The 18,681-nt window shown below is 51.7% G+C and overlaps 1 protein-coding gene across 1 annotated transcript; it reads left to right on the top strand.

Annotated features, from left to right (window-relative positions):
- The first annotated feature begins 7,664 nt into the window (after positions 1-7,664).
- ATP4B (ATPase H+/K+ transporting subunit beta) lies at positions 7,665-17,160 on the top strand. Its single transcript, XM_007961009.3, has 7 exons — positions 7,665-7,997; positions 11,112-11,240; positions 12,650-12,763; positions 12,897-13,096; positions 14,272-14,328; positions 15,492-15,593; positions 16,432-17,160. The coding sequence occupies exons 1-7, from the start codon at positions 7,886-7,888 to the stop codon at positions 16,591-16,593; spliced, it is 876 nt and encodes a 291-aa protein (XP_007959200.2). The 5' UTR covers positions 7,665-7,885; the 3' UTR covers positions 16,594-17,160.
- The last annotated feature ends 1,521 nt before the right edge of the window (positions 17,161-18,681 follow it).

Here is an 18,681-nt window from a genome sequence, read left to right as displayed (position 1 = left end):
AGGATACACCTGGGACTGCTGAGGCATACCTGGGATATGCCTGGGGCACACCTGAGACACTTGAGACAGCTGGGGCACACCTAGGACACACATCTGGGGCACAGCTGGGACACACTGTAGACAGCTGGGGCACACCTGGGACACACGTGGGCTGCACCTGGGGCACACCTGAGACACCTGAAATGCAGCTGAGGAACACTTGGGACCCATCTGAGACACACCTGAGATCCACCTGGGATACAGCTGGTGCACACGTAGGGCACACCTGGGATATGCCTGGGGCACACCTGAGACAGCTGAGGCACACCTAGGACACACCTGGGTCACAGCTGAGACACACTGGAGATAGTTGGGGCACACCTGGGATGCACCTGAGACACACCTAAGACAGCTGAGACACACCTAAGACAGCTGAGGCACACCTGGGATACAACTGTGGCATACCTGAGACACACCTGGGACAGCTGGTGCACACCTGGGGCACACCTGGGATGCAGCTGGGGCACACCTGAGACAGCTGGGGCACACCTGGGATACAACTGTGGCACACCTGAGACACACCTGGGACAGCTGATGCACACCTGGGGCACACATGGAATGCAACTGGGGCACACCTGGGATGCAGCTGGGGCACACCTGAGACAGCTTGGGCACACTTCGGACACACCTGGGACACACCTGGGGATGGTCACACAAATAGGAGTGTCAGCTTCATGAGGGCATGGCCCTGCCTTATTCCAGCACACAGTAGGTACTCAATAAAGGTTTAGAGAAGAACGAGGAGGAAGTTAGCAGGGGATTGGTTCCAGCTCACACAGGGAGGAAGCAAAGGGTCACAGAAAGGAAGAATGCCAGAGTGTGGAGAGGTTGAGACTGTCAGCCCACCCCGTTCCACGTGGGAGAAGAGGCACCTGTGGGAGGGCGCTGGGGCTGCACCTGGCAGGGTCCTCTGTAGCGACCAAGGAGGCTGAAGAGAGGGCCTGCGGACTGAGCTGATGTCCCCACGGCCTCCTGAGGGCTTTGGCAGGTGGATCACAAGTAAATATTTGAGGTGAGTGATATCCCATCGTCCGCCAGGAGCCCTGCACAGGCCCAGCCCTGCCCTTCACAGCGGTGACCTTGGGCCAATCACATTAACTCCTTCCTGCCTGCTCACTCAGTGGGCCAACTGTGGTGCTTTGTGAAGTGAAGCCGTCTCTGCTGACGTCTCCCTGCCTATCCTAAGCCATGCCTCAAACAGCTACACACACGAATCGCCCAGACACCTTGCTGGAATAAAGATTCTGCTTCAGTGGCTGGGCGGTCCAAGACTGTGCACCTGTAACAAGCTCGCAGGTGGTGCTGATGCTGCAGAGATGTGGGGTCTGAGGAGGACGGCTTCCTGTTGGACTGGGGGCTGTTCCACCTGCAGTCATGTTGGGAAGCGTTCGGTGAAATAAAGTTAAATATGTTAAATAAACAAAGTTAAAAATATGTTAGGAAACATGCCCATCACAGGGCTTATTCAGTGATTTCAGGGTGAACATGGTTCTCAAAGAGAAGTAAAGTATGTCGTTCCCCAAATTCATTTGGCCCTGTAAATCCCTTTTTAAACTCTTTATTCTGTGATAGTTGTGGATTTACATGCAGTGTTAAGAAACAATCCAGAGAGATCCTGTGTACCCTTAACTCCGTCTCCTGTAATGATGACTCTTGCCAAGTAGCGAAGATATTGACATCCATACAGTTGAGACAAAGGCCGCCTCCATCCACGGGACCCTCCTGTGCCACTCGCAGACGCACCCACGTTCCTCCAGCCCGCCCTCCTCAACGCCCAGCAACCACGACTTCTCCAAGAACATTATATGAATGGAGTCAGACACTACGTAGCTTTTCAGGATCTGCATTTCTCACTCAGCACCGTTCTCCAAGTGTCAGCCATGCCCTCCTGCTCGTCTCTGAGTTGTGCTCCACAGAGGGTGTCACGGTCTGTTTCGCCGTTCACCGGTTGAAGGACCCCTGGGTCCTGTGTTTAGCTATAAAGCTGCTATAAACATCTGTGTAGGCCTTTGTGTGAATATGTTTCTATTTCTCTGGGGTCAGTGCCCAAAAGTGTCGTTGCTGGTTGCTGGGGCACACAGTAACTGCACGTTTAGTTTCGAAGAAACTGGCAAGCTGTTTTCTGGAGTGGCCATGCCATTTTACATTCCCACCAGCAATGGGGGAGCAGCTCCTTCCTCAGGATTCTCCCCAGAGTTTAGCACTGCCACGGTCTTTTATCTTGGCTCTCCTGGTAGGTGTGGGGTATTCCCTTACGGTTGTAACTTACATTTCCCTAATGGTGGTCGAACACCTTTCCGTGTGTGGATTGCCACCTGTGCGTGCTTTTGGGTGACATGTCTCTTCACATCTTTTGACCATGTAACAACTGGATCGTTTGCTTGCCTGAGTCTTGAGATTCTATCAATATCAGATACTAGTCCTTTGTCAGACACACGGTTTTCGGATGTCCTCTCCCATTGACAGCCTGTCTTTGCCTCCTTTCTATATGGGCATTCACAGAGCAGAAGTTTTAAATTTTGTTGAATGTAAATATTACGGATTGTGCTTTTGGTGTTGTCCAGCTCCAGATCTTGAAGATTTTCTCCCATATTTTTCCTAAAAGTTTTATAGTTTTGCAATTTACATTTATGTTCATATCTACTTTGGGTTAATTTTTGTAGAAGGTTTAAGAGGTTGAGGGTCTTTTTCCTCCCACTTTGGCCAATGGATATCCAGTAGCTCCAGCACTGTTTGTTGAAAAGGCTATTTTTGCTTCATTGACTTCCTTTGGCACCTCTGTCAGTTGCACATATTGTGTGCGTCGACCTCTGGATTTTCTCTTCTGTTCCATTGATCTATGTATCTCCCTCTGACCATACCCTACAATCCTGAGTACCATAGCTACATGATAAGCTTTGAAATTGAGTAGACTGAGTCCTCCCATTTTATTCTTGTTTTTCAAAAAATTTTTCAAAAAATGTTTTAAAAAATGCTATGTTCAAAATATGCAAGAAAATATTTACTTATTCTAGTTCCTTTGCTTTTCTACATAAATTTTAGAAAAATCTTGTATGTATCTACCAAAAACGTTGTGCTTGGATTTTGGTAGGAATTATATTGCACCCATATATCAATCTGGGAAGACGGATCTCTTTGTTGAGTCTTCCACACTATAAACATGGTGTGTGTCTCCATTTATTCAAACTCTATTTCTTTCATCACTATTACATGGGTTTCAGCATGCAAGTCCTGTACATGTCGTGTTAGATTAGCACCTAAATATTCCTCTTGGTGTTGAGCAATCATAAATGGTATTCTGTTTTTAATTTTGGTATCCATATGCCTATTGCTACTATATAGACATACAGTGGATTTCTGTGCCGTCATCTCATATCCTGAGACCTTGCTAAACTCACTTATAAGCTGTAGTTTTGTTATGGATTCTTTGAGATTTTCTACATAAGCATTCATGTTATCTGCAAATAAGGACAGTTTTATTTCTTCCTTTCTGACATTCATGCTTTTTATGTCCTCTTCTTGTTCATTGCTCTAGCTAGAACTTCCAGTACAATGCTGGATAAAAATGAGGGAGCCTTGTTCCCAGTCCTGGGGTAAAAAAAGTTTCATCTTTCACCATTGGGCATACTGTTAGCTGTGGGTTTTTTGTCAGTGCTTTTAATCAAGTTGAACAGGCTTCCTTCTACTCTTGGTTTGCTGAGAGCTTTTATCACATGGAAGCTGAATTTCATCAAATGCTTTTTCTACACTGATTGATATGATTGTGTGGTTTTTCTTTAGCTTGGTAATGTGGTGGATCACACTGATTGGGTTTTGAATCCTGAACTAGCCTTGTATTCCTGGAATACATCCCACTTGGTCACGGCGTCTGCTTTTCATACTTCATTGGATTCAATTTACCAATATTTTGTTTATGGTTTTTGCATCTATATTCATGAGGGATACTGATCTGTAGTGTTCTTTTTTTTGAACTATCCTTGTCTGATTTTGGTATAAAGATAACACTGGTCTTATAAGATGAGTTGGAAAATATTTCCTCTTCTATTTTCCAAAAGATGGTGAGGAATTGGTGTTAATTCTTTATTAAATGTTTGGTAGTATTATCCCATGAAATCATCTGGGCCTAAAGATTTCTTTATTGGGAGATTTTAAATAATTAATTCAATTTTCTTAATAGTTACAGGCTATTTACATTATCTATTAGAAATTGGGTGAGTTGTGATTTTTGATGAAGCAGACCATTATCTAAGTTGTAAAGTTTATGTATGTAGAATTGCGTGTAGTATTTCCTTTCTTATCTTTTTGATATTTGCAGGGTCTGTAGTGATAGCTCCTATTTTATTCCTGCTATCAGTTATCTCAGCCTTCTCTCTAGCTACAGATTTATTAATTTTATTTATATTTTCAAAGAACCAGTCCTCTCGATTGCTTTTGCATTTTCAAGTTCATCGGTTTCTGCTCTTATCTTTTAATTTCTTCCTTCTGCTTGTTTTTTTTTGTTGTTGTTGTGGTTTGCTTGCTCGCTTTTGCTTTGTTTTACTTGCTTTTCTTTTTCTAGGTTTGTGAGATGAGAGCTTAGGTTTTTTTGAGACTTGTCTTCTTTTCTAAAATATGCATTTTTAGTGCTATAAAGTTTCCTCTTAATACTGCTTTAGCTATGTCCTTTGAGTTTTTATATGTTGTATTTTTTCTTCATTCAGTTCCATGTATTTTTAAAATTTCCCTTGAAACTTCCTTTTTGACTCATGAGTACTAGAAGCATGTTGTTCAGTTTTCATATTTGGAGGTTTTTCTGTTATCTTTGTTATTAATATCTAATTTGATTCCATTTTGATTGGAGAACACACTCTGTATGATTTAAATTCTTTAAATTTGCTAAGACTTCCTTTATGGCCCAAGGTATGGCCTATCTTGATATATATTTCATAGGGACTTAAAAAGTACATGTATTCTCTGTTGAGTATTCTACGAATGTCAATGACATCCTGTTGGTTTGATGATGTTGAGTTCTTCTATATCCATGCTAATTTTCTATTTGGTTATTCTATCAATTGTTAAGAGAGGAGTATTGAGATCTCCAACTATAATTGTGGATTTGTTTATTTCTACTTTTAGTTCTATCAGTTTGCTTTCCATATTTTGCAGCTTTCTAATTTTTCATTTGTTTCAGGCTTGTTTGTAACTGCTATTCAAGCATTTTTATCATGGCTGCTTTAAAATTTTTGGCAGCTAATTCTAACATCTCTGTCACCTTGGTGTTGGCATATATTGTCTTTTTAAATTCAGTTTTAGAATTTTAAATTTTTTTTAGCAGAGATGCCCAGGCTGGTCTGGAACTCCTGGTCTAAAATGATCCCCTCACCCCAGCCTCCCAATGCTCTGAGATAACAGGCATGAGCCAAAACACCCAGCTTTGTATTAATTCATCTTAAAATCTTCCTCATTCTTTGTGTGATGAGTGGTTATCTACTGAAACCCAGATGTTTTCATATTATTTAATCCTTCTCTTTTTATTGGCTTTCTCTGACCCCACTTCAGCAGCAAAAGGGAGAGGCTTCACCTTGTTAACACCATGTGGGGCTAGAAGTCTAGGTTTCCCACTGGAAACCTTTGCGTGGGCTCCTGAGGACTGCTGGGTGGGTGGGTAGGAGTCCTGGCTCTCCATATGGTCTGCACTGACACCACAGTGGGTGGTGGCCTTGTCACCGTGTGGTGGCCACAGTCCTAACTTTCCACTAGGCTGTGTCTGACACCACTCAGGTGGGGGGAGAGAGGGGTGACCGGTGGCTACCAGATGTGGGTGGGATTCTGGGCCCCCCTCATTGTCTGGCACCTAATTTGTATGGAGCACCTAGTTCTATGTTTTCAGAGCATGCTCTGGGGAAACTGCCCTCTACCAAGGTCTCTGGCCCTCCTCCCTACATGCATGTGTCCAGAAGAAGGTCATTCTGATAATGTGTACAGTTCAGCACATGTACCTGCTTGTGGAAATTCAGAGACTACATTAGGAAGACTAAATTCAAAGATGCTTAGAAAGAATTCATACTTTGTTCATTTCAAGAGCCTCTGTATACTTCACAGACAACAGCTGCTGCATACCAGTGTTGTCAGAGCCCTGGCACTCTGGGGTCCCAAGGCCACAGGCTGTGAACGATTAGACTGTGGCCTACTGCCAGACCCTGTGTTTTTATTGCCCTAACATTCCAAAGTCAGAAATGGGTACAATGTTAAAGAAAATGCGTAGGATGGGTCCATTAAGAAATTATGGCTGGATGCAGTGACTCACACCTGTAATCCTAACACTTTGGGAGGATCCTTTGAACTCAGGAGTTCTAACCAGTCTGGGCAACATAGGGAGACCCCATCTTTACAAAAAAATAGAAGAAATAAAAATTAGAAATTAAAAAAAAGAAAATAAATTATACGAATTCAGGTTAAAATGATGTCATTCCATATGAATTTTAGGGCAATTATTTTGCAAACTCTAAATTATCCTAAAAAATTAAAGCAGTGTAATGCCCTGAGGGTTTTTCTTTCTTCTAAGAAATGAATTTGGTTACACGGGTCCCTGAGAGGGACGGCCTAGAGGTGACAGTGTGGGAAACTCTGCATGTAATTCTGGACGCACAGGGCTCACCATTTCAGTCGACTTCGATTCATATTTGTCAGAAGGCCCCTGAGCACGTTCCATTTGCCCTGCGTTCCCGTCACCCCCTGCAGAGATGGGCGCTGCAGCCAGCAGGCAGCAATGGCATCCGACATCCAGGACCCCCGTCTCCAACAGCGAAGCCTCCGAGCCGGGATTCTGTAGTGCCCCGCACAACAAGACTGCCTGGGAGCCCTCCATGTCCTGGGGCTCGGCCCCATGGGCGAGGGGCTCAGGCAGAATCTCTGGGCGGAAGTGGGCAGTAATGACTTCACGGTCCCTGCCCCGGCCCTGTGACCCCAATGCACTGCCCAGACCCCCCGGTGACCCCGAGGTGCTGCCCAGGCTGAGCACTCCCCACCTGGACCCTGCCTTACTCCCTCCCACCAGCACTGTTAGAAATGCAGTGTGGGGCCCCCAGGACTCGCTGGGCTGAATCTGTGTTCAGCAGATGCTGAACATTCAGGGTCACTTCATTTCAGGGTCCTCTAGATTTAAGGGCTTATATTTATGAATTCCTCCACAGACACAAAAAAATCCTAAAGGGCTCTCCATGCCACTGCCCTCTGGGGATCTAAGAGGATATTGCTGCTCTGAGTGAATCTGGGAGACAGAGGAGCCCCCGGGGACCCGTGTGTTCCCTGCTGACCCAGCTCCAGCTGCCAGGCTCACCCTTCCACTGGGTGACCCAGAATCGGGCCAGCCGCAGCTGGGGACCCAGGGAGCCGATCACCCCTCACTCACCTGCCTCACACCCTCCCAGGCCAGGGATGCGGCCCCAGCAGGCTCAGCCCAAGGTCGTGGACACAGTGGGTTCAGGCCGGCTCTGCTTTGACCTCGATCTCTCTCCTGAAGGAGAGGAGGGAAGGGGCAGGGCCTGTGAGTGCTGCTCACCCGGGAACGTGCCCTCACCGCAATCAGAGCAGACAAAGCTGAAGCCAAGGGCGTCCCAAGAGCAGCGGGGTGAGGAATGCGGGCCTGGCCCACCCCAGGGGCAACAGCCGGGCTGCACCGGGCCCCTGGTGTTTGGTGAGGCGATGGCCAGCGCTGATAAATCAGCCCTGGACTCTCCCTGGGATCCTTCGCCTGCCATGCCTTTGACCTCTGGCAGAGGAAACTATAAAGCCGAGGCGGGTGTCTGGTCTCAGTCAGGGCGTAGGGGGTGCAAGGAGCAGGCAGGAGGCTCCCAGGCCAGGGACGATGGCGGCGCTGCAGGAGAAGAAGACGTGCGGACAGCGCATGGAGGAGTTCCAGCACTACTGCTGGAATCCGGACACGGGGCAGATGCTGGGCCGCACCCTGTCCCGGTGGGGTATGTGAGGGGGGTGGGCTGGTTGGGTGCATGGAGGGGGCTGCTCTGAGAACGCGGCCTCCAGGTGAGCTCAGGAGGAGGGGAACAGAGGGCCCCTGACAGTGAGACCCAGATGCTGCCCGGATGGCGTGGATGGGCTTTGGCCAGGGCCTCACTGGCCTCCCAGGGAAAGTGAGGGTCCCCAGAGCATCCTGAAGGCTGAGTTGACCTGGAGCCCCGACTGCAGAACGCCAGTGGAGGGCATCCACAGACTGGCCCCAAATTCCAGCCATATGCCTGACAACAGCATTTTAAAAGTATGTTTTCAGTGAATCATTTTTAAAAGAATGTGAAAGGTGGCCATGGCAATTCCTTGGTCACACAGATTCACTCAATAACCTGAATAAGGGGCTCTGCCGAGACGCGGCTGCTAGCCCCTCTTTCTGGGACACCTGCTGGCGTCCAGATGCGGAGGTGGAGAGTAAACTAGGCCTGCCTCAGCCTGTAGTACCTGTGCCTTGTGTGAGGTCCGCCCTGCGGGGTCCTGTCCCTGTGGCTGCGCAGAGGCGCGGGCGGCCTGGCCCTCCTGGGAGGAAAGCAGATGCCTGGGCCTCCAAGGCCACACAGGCGGTGGAAGCATCTGCGTCTACATCAGGACTACCACACCTGTTCCGGGAAACGCCCTCACCCCTCATGGGAGAGTCTGGAGGAAGCACCTGCCTGCTCCCACCTTCTCCAGCGACCCCTGAGCCTCAGATGCAGCTGCACTGTCTGGCCAGGCGCTGGCCCTGGCTCCCAGGGAAGGTTGGGCCCTCCTCAGTCCCCATGGTACCTGGCTCTGGGGGGTCCCAGCGCCGAGGTGGGAATGCAGAGCCCCAGGCCCGTCCCACCTGTACGTGTAGCTGAGACGTGGTGGGAACACCCGCGACACACTGCCAAGCCCCTCACACTCACTGCAGTGCTGGTGAAGGCCGCGGCCCTCGCTGGAGGCTCTGATGTATCAAAGGGCACCAGAGCCCACTGGAGCCACAGTGCATTTGAAGTAGAACAAATACTCTGTTCTTGAAGAGGAAGGGACCGGGGGCAGGGGAGGAGGCGGAAGGGCCTCCTGGGCCAGGTGGGATGGCAGAGCAGGAGACCACGTTGGGGAGGGAGCTGAGGGTGGGGATTGGGCCGGGGGCTGCCGGCCAGGCCCTTGGAAGCCCCATCTTCTGAGCCATTCTAGATGCTAAGACTCCCATGTGCCGCCTCCTGGCTGCAGGGCCACAGAGAACCTTCCGGAATGGTCTCACTGCCCGCTTGGTAGACGTGGCCTCCGTTTAAGTATAAGAAACTCTTAGGGCCCCGGGAAAACACAATTCAAGTGAAATGACAAAAACAAAAGGAATAGGACACGTTATGTTTACTAATGGGAGGACAGGTGCAGGTGTGAGAGAAGCAGAGTGAGCAGCATCTGGCCGGCCCCGGGAGATGGCAGGAATGGGACTCTCACCTCCCAACCCCTCCCCTATGCACTGCAGTGTGCCCTGAACACCGTGGTGCAAGCGGGGGCCCAGGAAGTCCAGGAAGCACAGCCCACTTGAGCCTGGGCCCAGCCTGGCCAACCTTAGGCTCCTAGCCGGGAGGCAGGGCTGAGCCACCTGGTGGAGCTGAGAATCGCCATGAAGCGGGTCGGCAGCCACTGGGGAGACACTCACCGCCCACGTCTCCACTGTGCACCACAGGCCCCAGGGTAGACCCACAGGACCCGCAGCGGGGAAACGGAGACCTCTGCCTTCACGGTGTAGGTCCCTGGGGGGCAGGCGGCCAAGTCAAATAGAAGCCACAGCAGGAGTGACCTGAGAACACTGAGGCAGAGACCTGCAGGGCCAGCACCAGGGAGGTGCCAGGCGTGATCCAGCGAGAGAACAGAACCCTCTCCACCACCACTGGTCCCACGTTGCTGAAGCTGGAAACCCAAAACTGGAGACTGAAGCCAAGCTGCTGGTGGCCACAGGCCCCCGCCACACGAGAATGCTGCTACCAGGGATGCCCGGCAGGGAAAGGAGGGACTCAAAGTGGATGCCAGGTGAGCAAGACCCAGCCCTGAGCCCAGCCGGTGCTGAAGGGACCTGGCTCAGAGACCTGCGCTGTCTCAGCTCACAGGAGGGGCCCCCCCAGAAAAGGACACACGGTCCGCAGGCCACAGCCTCTCATCACAGCTCAGAGCTCCGGCCTCTTGGCCCCACGCTCCCTTGCTTCTCCCTGACTTGGTCCCGCTCTTTGGTTGTGTTTTGGGTCACTGGAGAACGGCTCACTAAGCAGAATCCATGTCACATCACCGGAGAGGAGGAGGAGGCCCAGTTCATTACAGACTTCCCAGAAAGAGAAAAGCCGTAGCAAACACAAAGCCGTCCTCTTCCTGGCGGTGTCTCCATGCAAATGCCTGCTGCGATCCACACAAGCGAATTTACAGAGACGAAGACAGCATCCAGGAGCCGCCCGTGTCCAGGAGCCGCCCATGGCCACGGGGACGGTGGCCTCCATTAGGCTCTGACTCTGAGGGGAAGCTCACAGGAGGGTCTCAGAAGCAGATGAGATGAAGCCACACCCTGAGTGGCCAGTGCCCGTGGATACCCCTGCTTCTGAGAAGAGCCATCTCCAGGGCCTCGCTTCCTCTTCCTGATGTCCTTGTGGAAGCAGGGCTGGCCATGCGCTTCCAGGCCACACTACAGGTCACCATGGGCAGGACCGCACCTTTCTGCCTCAGTTTCCCTTTCTGTGATGGGGAGAACCAGAACTCCCCTCTCAGAGGGCCCTTGGCTCCTGCTGGAGCTGGGATGGTGGCGCAGCCTCGGACACATCTCAAACAGCAGCTAGAGTGAAGTCAGCTGGGTGCAAGGGCCTCGGGTCGCAGGATTCTGCCTGCGTGGACATCGAGACAGGCAAACCCAGAGGCAGAACGTGGCCAGTGGTGCAGGGCTGGGAGGGGAGTGCAGCAACTGTGGGGACGGGGTTTCTGTTTTGGGGGAAGAGAATGTTCTGGAACTAGGTAGGGAAGATGGTCACGCTACATCATGGACGCGCTCGAGGCCATCGAATTGTGCGTGTTAAAATGGCCGACGTGGTAAATGTTGTGCCTGCCTTGTGTTGTAGTGTGGATCAGCCTGTACTACGTGGCCTTCTACGTGGTGATGACTGGGCTCTTCGCCCTGTGCCTCTACGTGCTGATGCAGACGGTTGACCCGTACACGCCCGACTACCAAGACCAGCTACGGTCACCAGGTAAGTGCCGGAGACGCTGCCCCCATGCTGTGTGACAGGCCAGGCTGCTGCCTCCTGGGCTCTGGAGATGCCCAGGGGGACCCGTGCCTTCCCCAGAAATGAAGCTCAGAGAGGCCAGCCCGGCAGCCCCAGGGTGAGCCACACGCCCCAGCAGGTGACCCCGAGGGCGGCCCCCAGCCCCCGAACTGGCTTTCAGAGCAGCCCCAAGGCCTAAGTGGCCCCTTAGTTTCTTTCCATGAGGAAAATGACCCCAAATTATAAAATCTGACTTTGGCTTTAGTTTTAATTATGAAACAGAAGGGTTTTGTTATAGAGACAAGTTTTTCCATCCACTTACTTCCTACGCTCGGATATGCACATGGAATGTTTCTGCAAGGATGTACAGGAAACAGTTTCCAAGGCACACACCCGGGAGACCAGCAGAAAAGAGCTCACTGGTCACCTACACATCAGCAAGGTGTGAGAACAGGGGAACAGGCACCCGAGTTGTCAGAGGCCACAGGACAGACGTCCCTGTCAGTGTGCAGAGCAAGTGCAGAACCTCCTTTTCCCTTAGACCCTGCTGAAGGCTTTTATTTTAAACCATGTATAGATGTTATTCTAACAACATCCACAGAACAGCAACACCTAGCCTCAAATATAAAGCCAGCAGCATCCACAGGGGATCGGCTAAGCAAACTGCAGGCTTCACACAATGAAACCGCATTTATGGAAAGAATGAGGTGAGTTGACACAAAATGACAGAAAAAGAGGCTCCCAATCGCATGGGAAGTGGAAGTGTGTAGCGTGCGTGGCCACTGGGAAGCGAGTGGCATGTGGATGGCGGGCTGGTCCTAAGGACCTGAAGCAAACACACGTTTCTGCATCTTCTGTTTTTCCACAGAAACAAGAGAGTGTGCAAAGGATGCACATTTGACAGTTCACGTCGGGAAAGTCGGCGGTTCTGGGTTTAACTCCCCGCTGTGTGCATCCTGATATTCAGTTTTACGATTAACACGTTGTTAGACCACTTTTGTTCTTAACCAAAACCAGTGAAGACTTTTCTAATGTGTGTTCAAATACAATTTTACACAGAAACCCAGCTGCAGCCTCTGGATTAGTCATCACCTAACAGAGCAGGCACCCAGTGGAGAGAGCCAGCCACCCCCCGACCCCCACCACAGCAGCCAGCCAGGTTTCAGGGCCTCTCACACCCCAGGCGGAGCCGGGGCAACTCCCAGCAAGGCCCCGGGCCACATTCTAACCGTGCTGTCCTGGGGGTCCTTCCTTCCTGTGCTGCAGAGAAGTTTACTCCGAGGAGGCTCCAGGGTTGGGCCACAGCCTCGGGTGTATCCTCAGCCACTTCAGAACTGATGGCTTAAAAGTGGTGAGCATTTGGAGACACTAAACACAAAGGTCTCTCTCTCCAGGGGTAACCTTAAGGCCGGATATTTACGGGGAGAAAGGCCTGGAAATTGTCTACAACGTCTCTGATAACAGAACCTGGGCAGACCTCACACAGACTCTCCACACCTTCCTAGCAGGTAGTGTGAAACATATCCACAGCTGCAACCTTTTTTTATAAGAAACTGGCACTCAGGGCTCAAGGCCTTCCCGGGGGGCAGCCGGGCATCAGGGCCAGGGCAGGACAGGGCTGGCAGGTGCGTCCATCCGCAGGCTACTCTCCAGCGGCCCAGGAGGACAGCATCAACTGCACCTCCGAGCAGTACTTCTTCCAGGAGAGTTTCCCCGCTCCCAACCACACCAAGTTCTCCTGCAAGTTCACGGCAGATATGCTGCAGAACTGCTCAGGCCTGGCGGATCCCAACTTTGGCTTTGAAGAAGGAAAGCCGTGTTTTATTATTAAAATGAACAGGGTGAGTACTGAGGGTCTCCTTCCGGCGCCACTACAACAGTGCGGTCAGGACCTCTCACTCATCCCCACCACAAGGAGCACATGTGTCCCGACCGGGGCTTGCCCAAGCGGGGACAAGGACTCTGGCCTCACCACCCTGTACCTCGGGGTTTGGCACACACCTGTCCCGTTTGGCTCTCAGACACAAATTTAAAACCACTCGTCAGACACCAGCACATAGCTGGTCCTCTAAAACACGTGGAAACACGTGAACAGGGGTCTCTGTGAGGCCAGGGCCCCCTTCAGGGCGGCCAGAGATGCCAGGGCCAGGTAAACGGGTCTCAAGTTCTGGAGTCAGGACTGGGAGGGCTTTAGCACCTTCTAAAGCAGAGGCTTCCAACATGGGACCAGGAGCCCCTCGAGGGGTGTGGGGAGGTGACCCCTGAGCCAGGCTTGAGCAGGGCAGATCCTGGCCAGGCAGAGGGCTTGGGGCCACTGCTCCATGGACCAATCAGCAGCTCTGTGCTGGGCCTCCGGGCAGCTGCGCTGTTCGTTTCCCACTTAACAGGCTGTACACTTGTGCCCTCCACACCTCACGGGTCCCTCTGTCAGCCAGGGTCTCAGCACTGCTGGCATGGAGGGGCTGTGACGGGGGTCCCAGCAGGGCGTGGTGGCCACTGTGCCCGTCTCATGGCAGCTTCCACCCTCGGAGCACAGCAGGGGATGGCTGGGGCTGGAGAAGCCCAGGGAAGAGGTGTGAGGAAGGGGGCTGAAGGCACGGGTGGACCAGAGAGAGTTTTCCAGAATGGCTGTGCAGAGCAGTGGGCGGACCCAGCCCTGCTTCGAGGCAGGCCGGCCCGTGCTCTGTTTCAGCACTCCACCGCAGACCTGGACGCAGTTCGAGAGCTAAGACCTCCCCGCCCCAGCTCTGCCACCTGCCAGCCACCTCCTGAAGCCTGGGCCAAGCGGCCTGCTAATGGGTGGGTTGGGGGAGGGCTGTGGCTCCAAGTGATGAGTTAGTGACACCTATGGGGATTCCTCCAAGGGAAGCCGCATACCAGACCAAGGGCCCTTCTCAGTCCTGGTCAGAAAGCCCAGGCTGGGGCTGGCCAGGTCCCAGCTCCACGGGTGGGTGCCGCTGCACCTCACATGGTGGTGGGGATGAGGAGCAGACACACTCAAGCTTTTCCCTTCTAGATTGTCAAGTTCCTCCCCAGCAACGGCTCGGCCCCCAGAGTGGACTGCGCCTTCCTGGTGAGTATGGCCGCGCGGCGGGCAGGGCTGCCCCAGGAAAGGAGCTTGTCAGGGTCGTGCTGGTTCACGCTGGGCATGGCCCGCCTGGTTCTCTCCAGGAATGTCAACCTCAGCCCCGTAAGCCAGATGTAAACACCACCGAACCATCAGCACAGCGAGTTCCACCATGGGGGTTAAAAAACCAGCAAGGGAAACACGGTGCTGTTTCCTCATCATTTTGCTTCCAAACGCATCTGAGTAGCATATCACCAGCACGTTTCAAAATGCTTGGCGGCCATGTGGAAAGACCAATGTACATCTACCAGTTCTGTTCTTTTTATGTGCCTCTTTACAAAAATATTCCAGCTTGCCAGCAGCTACAATTGTTTGTGTTTAGTATACAGACTGCTAAGAGTTGGCATTGATCTCAGGCTAATTCCAGGCTTTTCTTCAAAATTGCTTTTTAAGTCAACATTTTTTAAAACTAAATGTTTTAAATTAAATGTTTTCTAAGGTTTGCTTCCACCATTACACCCAAAGGCAAAGGTTTCACAGCATGGTTCCATTACTGCGTGGAGCCTTCCCACTCGGGTGTCCGAGAGAACCTCACTTCCCTCGAAGCCTCCACTTTCCGTGTGGGCTACGGGGGTTTGCTTTTCCTTTTTCAATTTATTTGAGCCACACCATGGCTCCTGAGATTCTAACAGATCCAAAGCACCCTTCAGCTGTTTGTTGATGACCCTGAGCTACCCACTGAGCAAGTCTCTGCTTCTGAAATGAGAGGGCCCCAATCTCACAAAAACACGTGTTCACGTGTCCCTCTCACACCAACTTGTAACCCAGTTGTGGCAAAGCAGCACATGCCACTGAACAGTGGCCATCCTCAAGTGTGGACAAGCAAGCAGACTCCCAGCTTCACCCACCTACATCATCCTTCCAACACTTCAAGTTGTTAGAAGCACACATTGAGGGGTCACTGGGCATTTTGCATGCTAACAAATCATATCCTTGCTGAGATCTCAACACTGAGTTGAGATTGCATCTGATTTATGCTAATTATGCAATAAACCGTTTATGCAAGCACCTACACAGTGCACATGTGCACACATGCACACAAATGCAACACACAGACATGGGCACACACCAGCTCCCACCAGACTCAGACAGTGGCCTCTCCTCCCCAGGACCAGCCCCGCGAGCCCGGCCAGCCGCTGCAGGTCGAGTACTACCCTCCCAACGGCACTTTCAGTCTGCACTACTTCCCTTATTACGGGAAAAAAGCCCAGGTAGGTTCCTTCCTTTCACGCTTCCCTCACCACAGCTGCTGAGTCCTCTCACACTTGGCCAAAGGAAAGCAATAAGCACCTTCATGTATAAAAATGAAACAAAAGTGAACAGTCTGCGTGTTTCCCAAGCTCAGGTTCTTGTATCTACTTGGAAACATTCATTTCATGCAACATGAAAATACAACTCCAACTGTTCTACCTTTTTTTTTTTTTTTTGGAGACAGAATCTTGCTCTGTCATCCAGGGTGGATTGCAGCGGTGCAATCTACAGCCTCAACCTCCTGGGCTCAAGTGATCCTCCCACCTCAGCCTCCGGAGTAGCTGGGACCACAGGCACACAACACCATGCCCAGCTAATTTTTGTATTTTTTGTAGAGAAAAGGGTCTCAGTATGTTGTCCAGGGTGGTCTTGAACTCCTGGGCTGAAGCACTCACCCTGCCTCAGCCTCCCAAAGTGCTAGGATTACAGGCATGAGCCACTGGGCCCAGCCTAATTTTTCTACTTCCCAGATCCTCTAAAACAACTGCATATCCACTTCAAAGACTTTCCTCCACGTCACATGCTTTTCCTGTTTCATTTTTATGTTCATCATCATAAGAGTTTGTAGTTAAATTTACTCCTGGTATTGTCTGTCCCCTCCAGACCGTTGCTCTCCATTCTTACATGAGGGGATGTTATCTCAGCAAATTCCAGGGCATGCATTCGGTCACGACCAGTCTTACACAAACGAGCTGCTTCTCTGCACCAACCTGACTGTTGACACTTCCCTTGCTTAGTTTTCTCTCCTTAACTTCAGAGATTTTTGAAACACCTGTCCTTTCCTCACTCCCACTTCAGCCTCACTACAGCAACCCTCTGGTGGCCGCGAAGCTCCTCAATGTCCCCAGGAACACTGAGGTCGCCATTGTGTGCAAGGTCATGGCAGAGCACGTGACCTTCGACAATCCCCACGACCCGTATGAAGGGAAAGTGGAGTTCAAACTCAAGATTGAGAAGTGAAACAGTTTGCGCAGGGGTCCTGGGCACAGCCTGCGGTGTCGCTCATGGACGCCCTCATGGTTGGGCTTCCCTTGCCCCTCAGCTCCCTGCCAAATCATACCCAAAGTGGTTTAGAGCAGCAACGGTGTTGTCAGTGTGGGAACTCCAGAGAAGTGCCCACATGTGAAGGGCCTGCTCGCGAGTATCAGTTCTTCCTTCTTGAATTCTTACAGTTTTTAAATGGAATTTGCTGCTATAAGAATGTCCAGCTAACATGGGAACGCCAAAGCAGCAACTCTCTAATTTACCAGGTTGTAAAAACAATTCGTCTTCTCCTGTGTAGACATCACTTTCTTATTATAATTTATTTTTCTACACTTCAATATGAACTGCCCACATCAATATAAAAACTATTAATGCACTGATATGAAACACGGCTTACACTAATGACATTCTGAATTCTTGCTTTTAAAATTGCAATTCCTATGTTGTAAACATAAAATACATTAAAGTTACTCTTATTGTATGTAAAAAAAAATCGTGTTTCCTGATATGGGAGAAAAATTAAACCAAACACTTCCTTAAAAATCTCATTCTAAAAGTCTCAATTGCAAGTCAGGGAAATTACAAAAACCATGTTGGTGTGGGGTTGTCACCTAAGGATGCTCACAGCTCCGGTAGGCAAACAGTGGGGAGTGAGGGTGTTGGCAACCTGATGGAGTTTAAAACCCAATTAGTTACAAACACACTTCTCGTTCACCAAGAACAAGTCTCTCTTCCAGTTAGCAACTCTAACCCTTTCAGAAAACTGAAATGAGAACATTCTCCCAAACAAGCAAACCTGCTCTTGCTGAAGGCCACGGGTTGCTCACCCAGACGGCAGTGTGCGCCCTGGGTCCCAGTTCCACCACTGAAAGCCACGGGCTTCTCACCCAGACAGTGGCGTGAGGCCTGGGTCCCAGTTCCACCACTGAAGGCCACGGGTTGCTCACCCAGACGGCAGTGTGCGGCCTGGGTCCCAGTTCCACCACTGAAGGCCAAGGGCTGCTCACCCAGACAGTGGCGTGAGGCCTGGGTCCCAGTTCCACCACTGAAGGCCACGGGTTGCTCACCCAGACGGCAGTGTGTGCTCTGGGACCCAGTTCCACCACTGAAGGCCACGGGCTGCTCACCCAAGTGGTGGTGTGCGCCCTGGGTCCCAGTTCCACCACTGAAGGCCATGGGCTGCTCACCCAGACGGCGGTGTGCGCCCTGGGTCCCAGTTCCACCACTGAAGGCCACGGGCTGCTCACCCAGACGGCGGTGTGCGCCCTGGGTCCCAGTTCCACCACTGAAGGCCACGGGCTGCTCACCCAGACGGCGGTGTGCGCTCTGGGACCCAGTTCCACCACTGAAGGCCACGGGCTGCTCACCCAGACGGCGGTGTGCGCCCTGGGTCCCAGTTCCACCACTGAAGGCCAAGGGCTGCTCACCCAGACGGCGATGTGAGGCCTGGGACCCAGTTCCACCACTGAAGGCCACGGGCTGCTCACCCAGACGGCGGTGTGCGCCCTGGGTCCCAGTTCCACCACTGAAGGCCAAGGGCTGCTCACCCAGACGGCGATGTGAGGCCTGGGACCCAGTTCCACACGCTCAGTAGCGTGGCTGTTAGTGCCCAAAGGGCCCCAAGCACAGCGACTGACACGTGGAAATCCATCGACCCCCAGTAGATACAAAATCCATGAAAAACGGTGTCTGAAGAAAGATTACAAACCTTGCAGATACGTTGTAAGGTTAACGAAATCAATTTACGGACGGAAGGCGCTGTACCCAGCATCTCCACTGCTTACTCCATCGGTAAAAACTGCTGGCAAAGGTCTCGGCACAGACGTGAGTTTACCTCATGGGACGCGTGGCCACACTCACAGTCTGTGCTTCTCGGAGGGAGGGGCTTGTGTGCAGCTGACGCCGCTGGCTGCCACTCAAGCTGGAGACAAGGTGGAAGCACAGCTGCGGCGGGCCGTCTGAGACGCAGGGCGGGGCGTCTGAGGCGGAGGGCGGGGCGTCTGAGGCGCAGGGCGGGGCGTCTGAGGCAGAGGGCGGGACGTCTGAGGCAGAGGGCGGGGCGTC

The sequence above is a fragment of the Chlorocebus sabaeus genome, chromosome 3, assembly GCF_047675955.1.
Source record: "Chlorocebus sabaeus isolate Y175 chromosome 3, mChlSab1.0.hap1, whole genome shotgun sequence".
NCBI classification, from domain to species: Eukaryota; Metazoa; Chordata; class Mammalia; order Primates; family Cercopithecidae; genus Chlorocebus; species Chlorocebus sabaeus.
The sequence above is the reverse complement of the archived record's forward strand: the minus strand, read 5'-3'. Positions and strand labels throughout refer to the sequence as shown.

What these genes read in the sequence shown, in the direction of transcription:
- ATP4B (XM_007961009.3), top strand. Translation starts at nt 7,886, where the DNA reads ATGGCGGCGCTGCAGGAGAAGAAGACGTGCGGACAGCGCATGGAGGAG. An exon ending in TTATTATTAAAATGAACAGG is followed by an intron (nt 13,097 to 14,271) that starts GTGAGTACTGAG and finishes TTTCCCTTCTAG; the next exon opens with ATTGTCAAGTTCCTCCCCAG. An exon ending in ATTACGGGAAAAAAGCCCAG is followed by an intron (nt 15,594 to 16,431) that starts GTAGGTTCCTTC and finishes CTCCCACTTCAG; the next exon opens with CCTCACTACAGCAACCCTCT.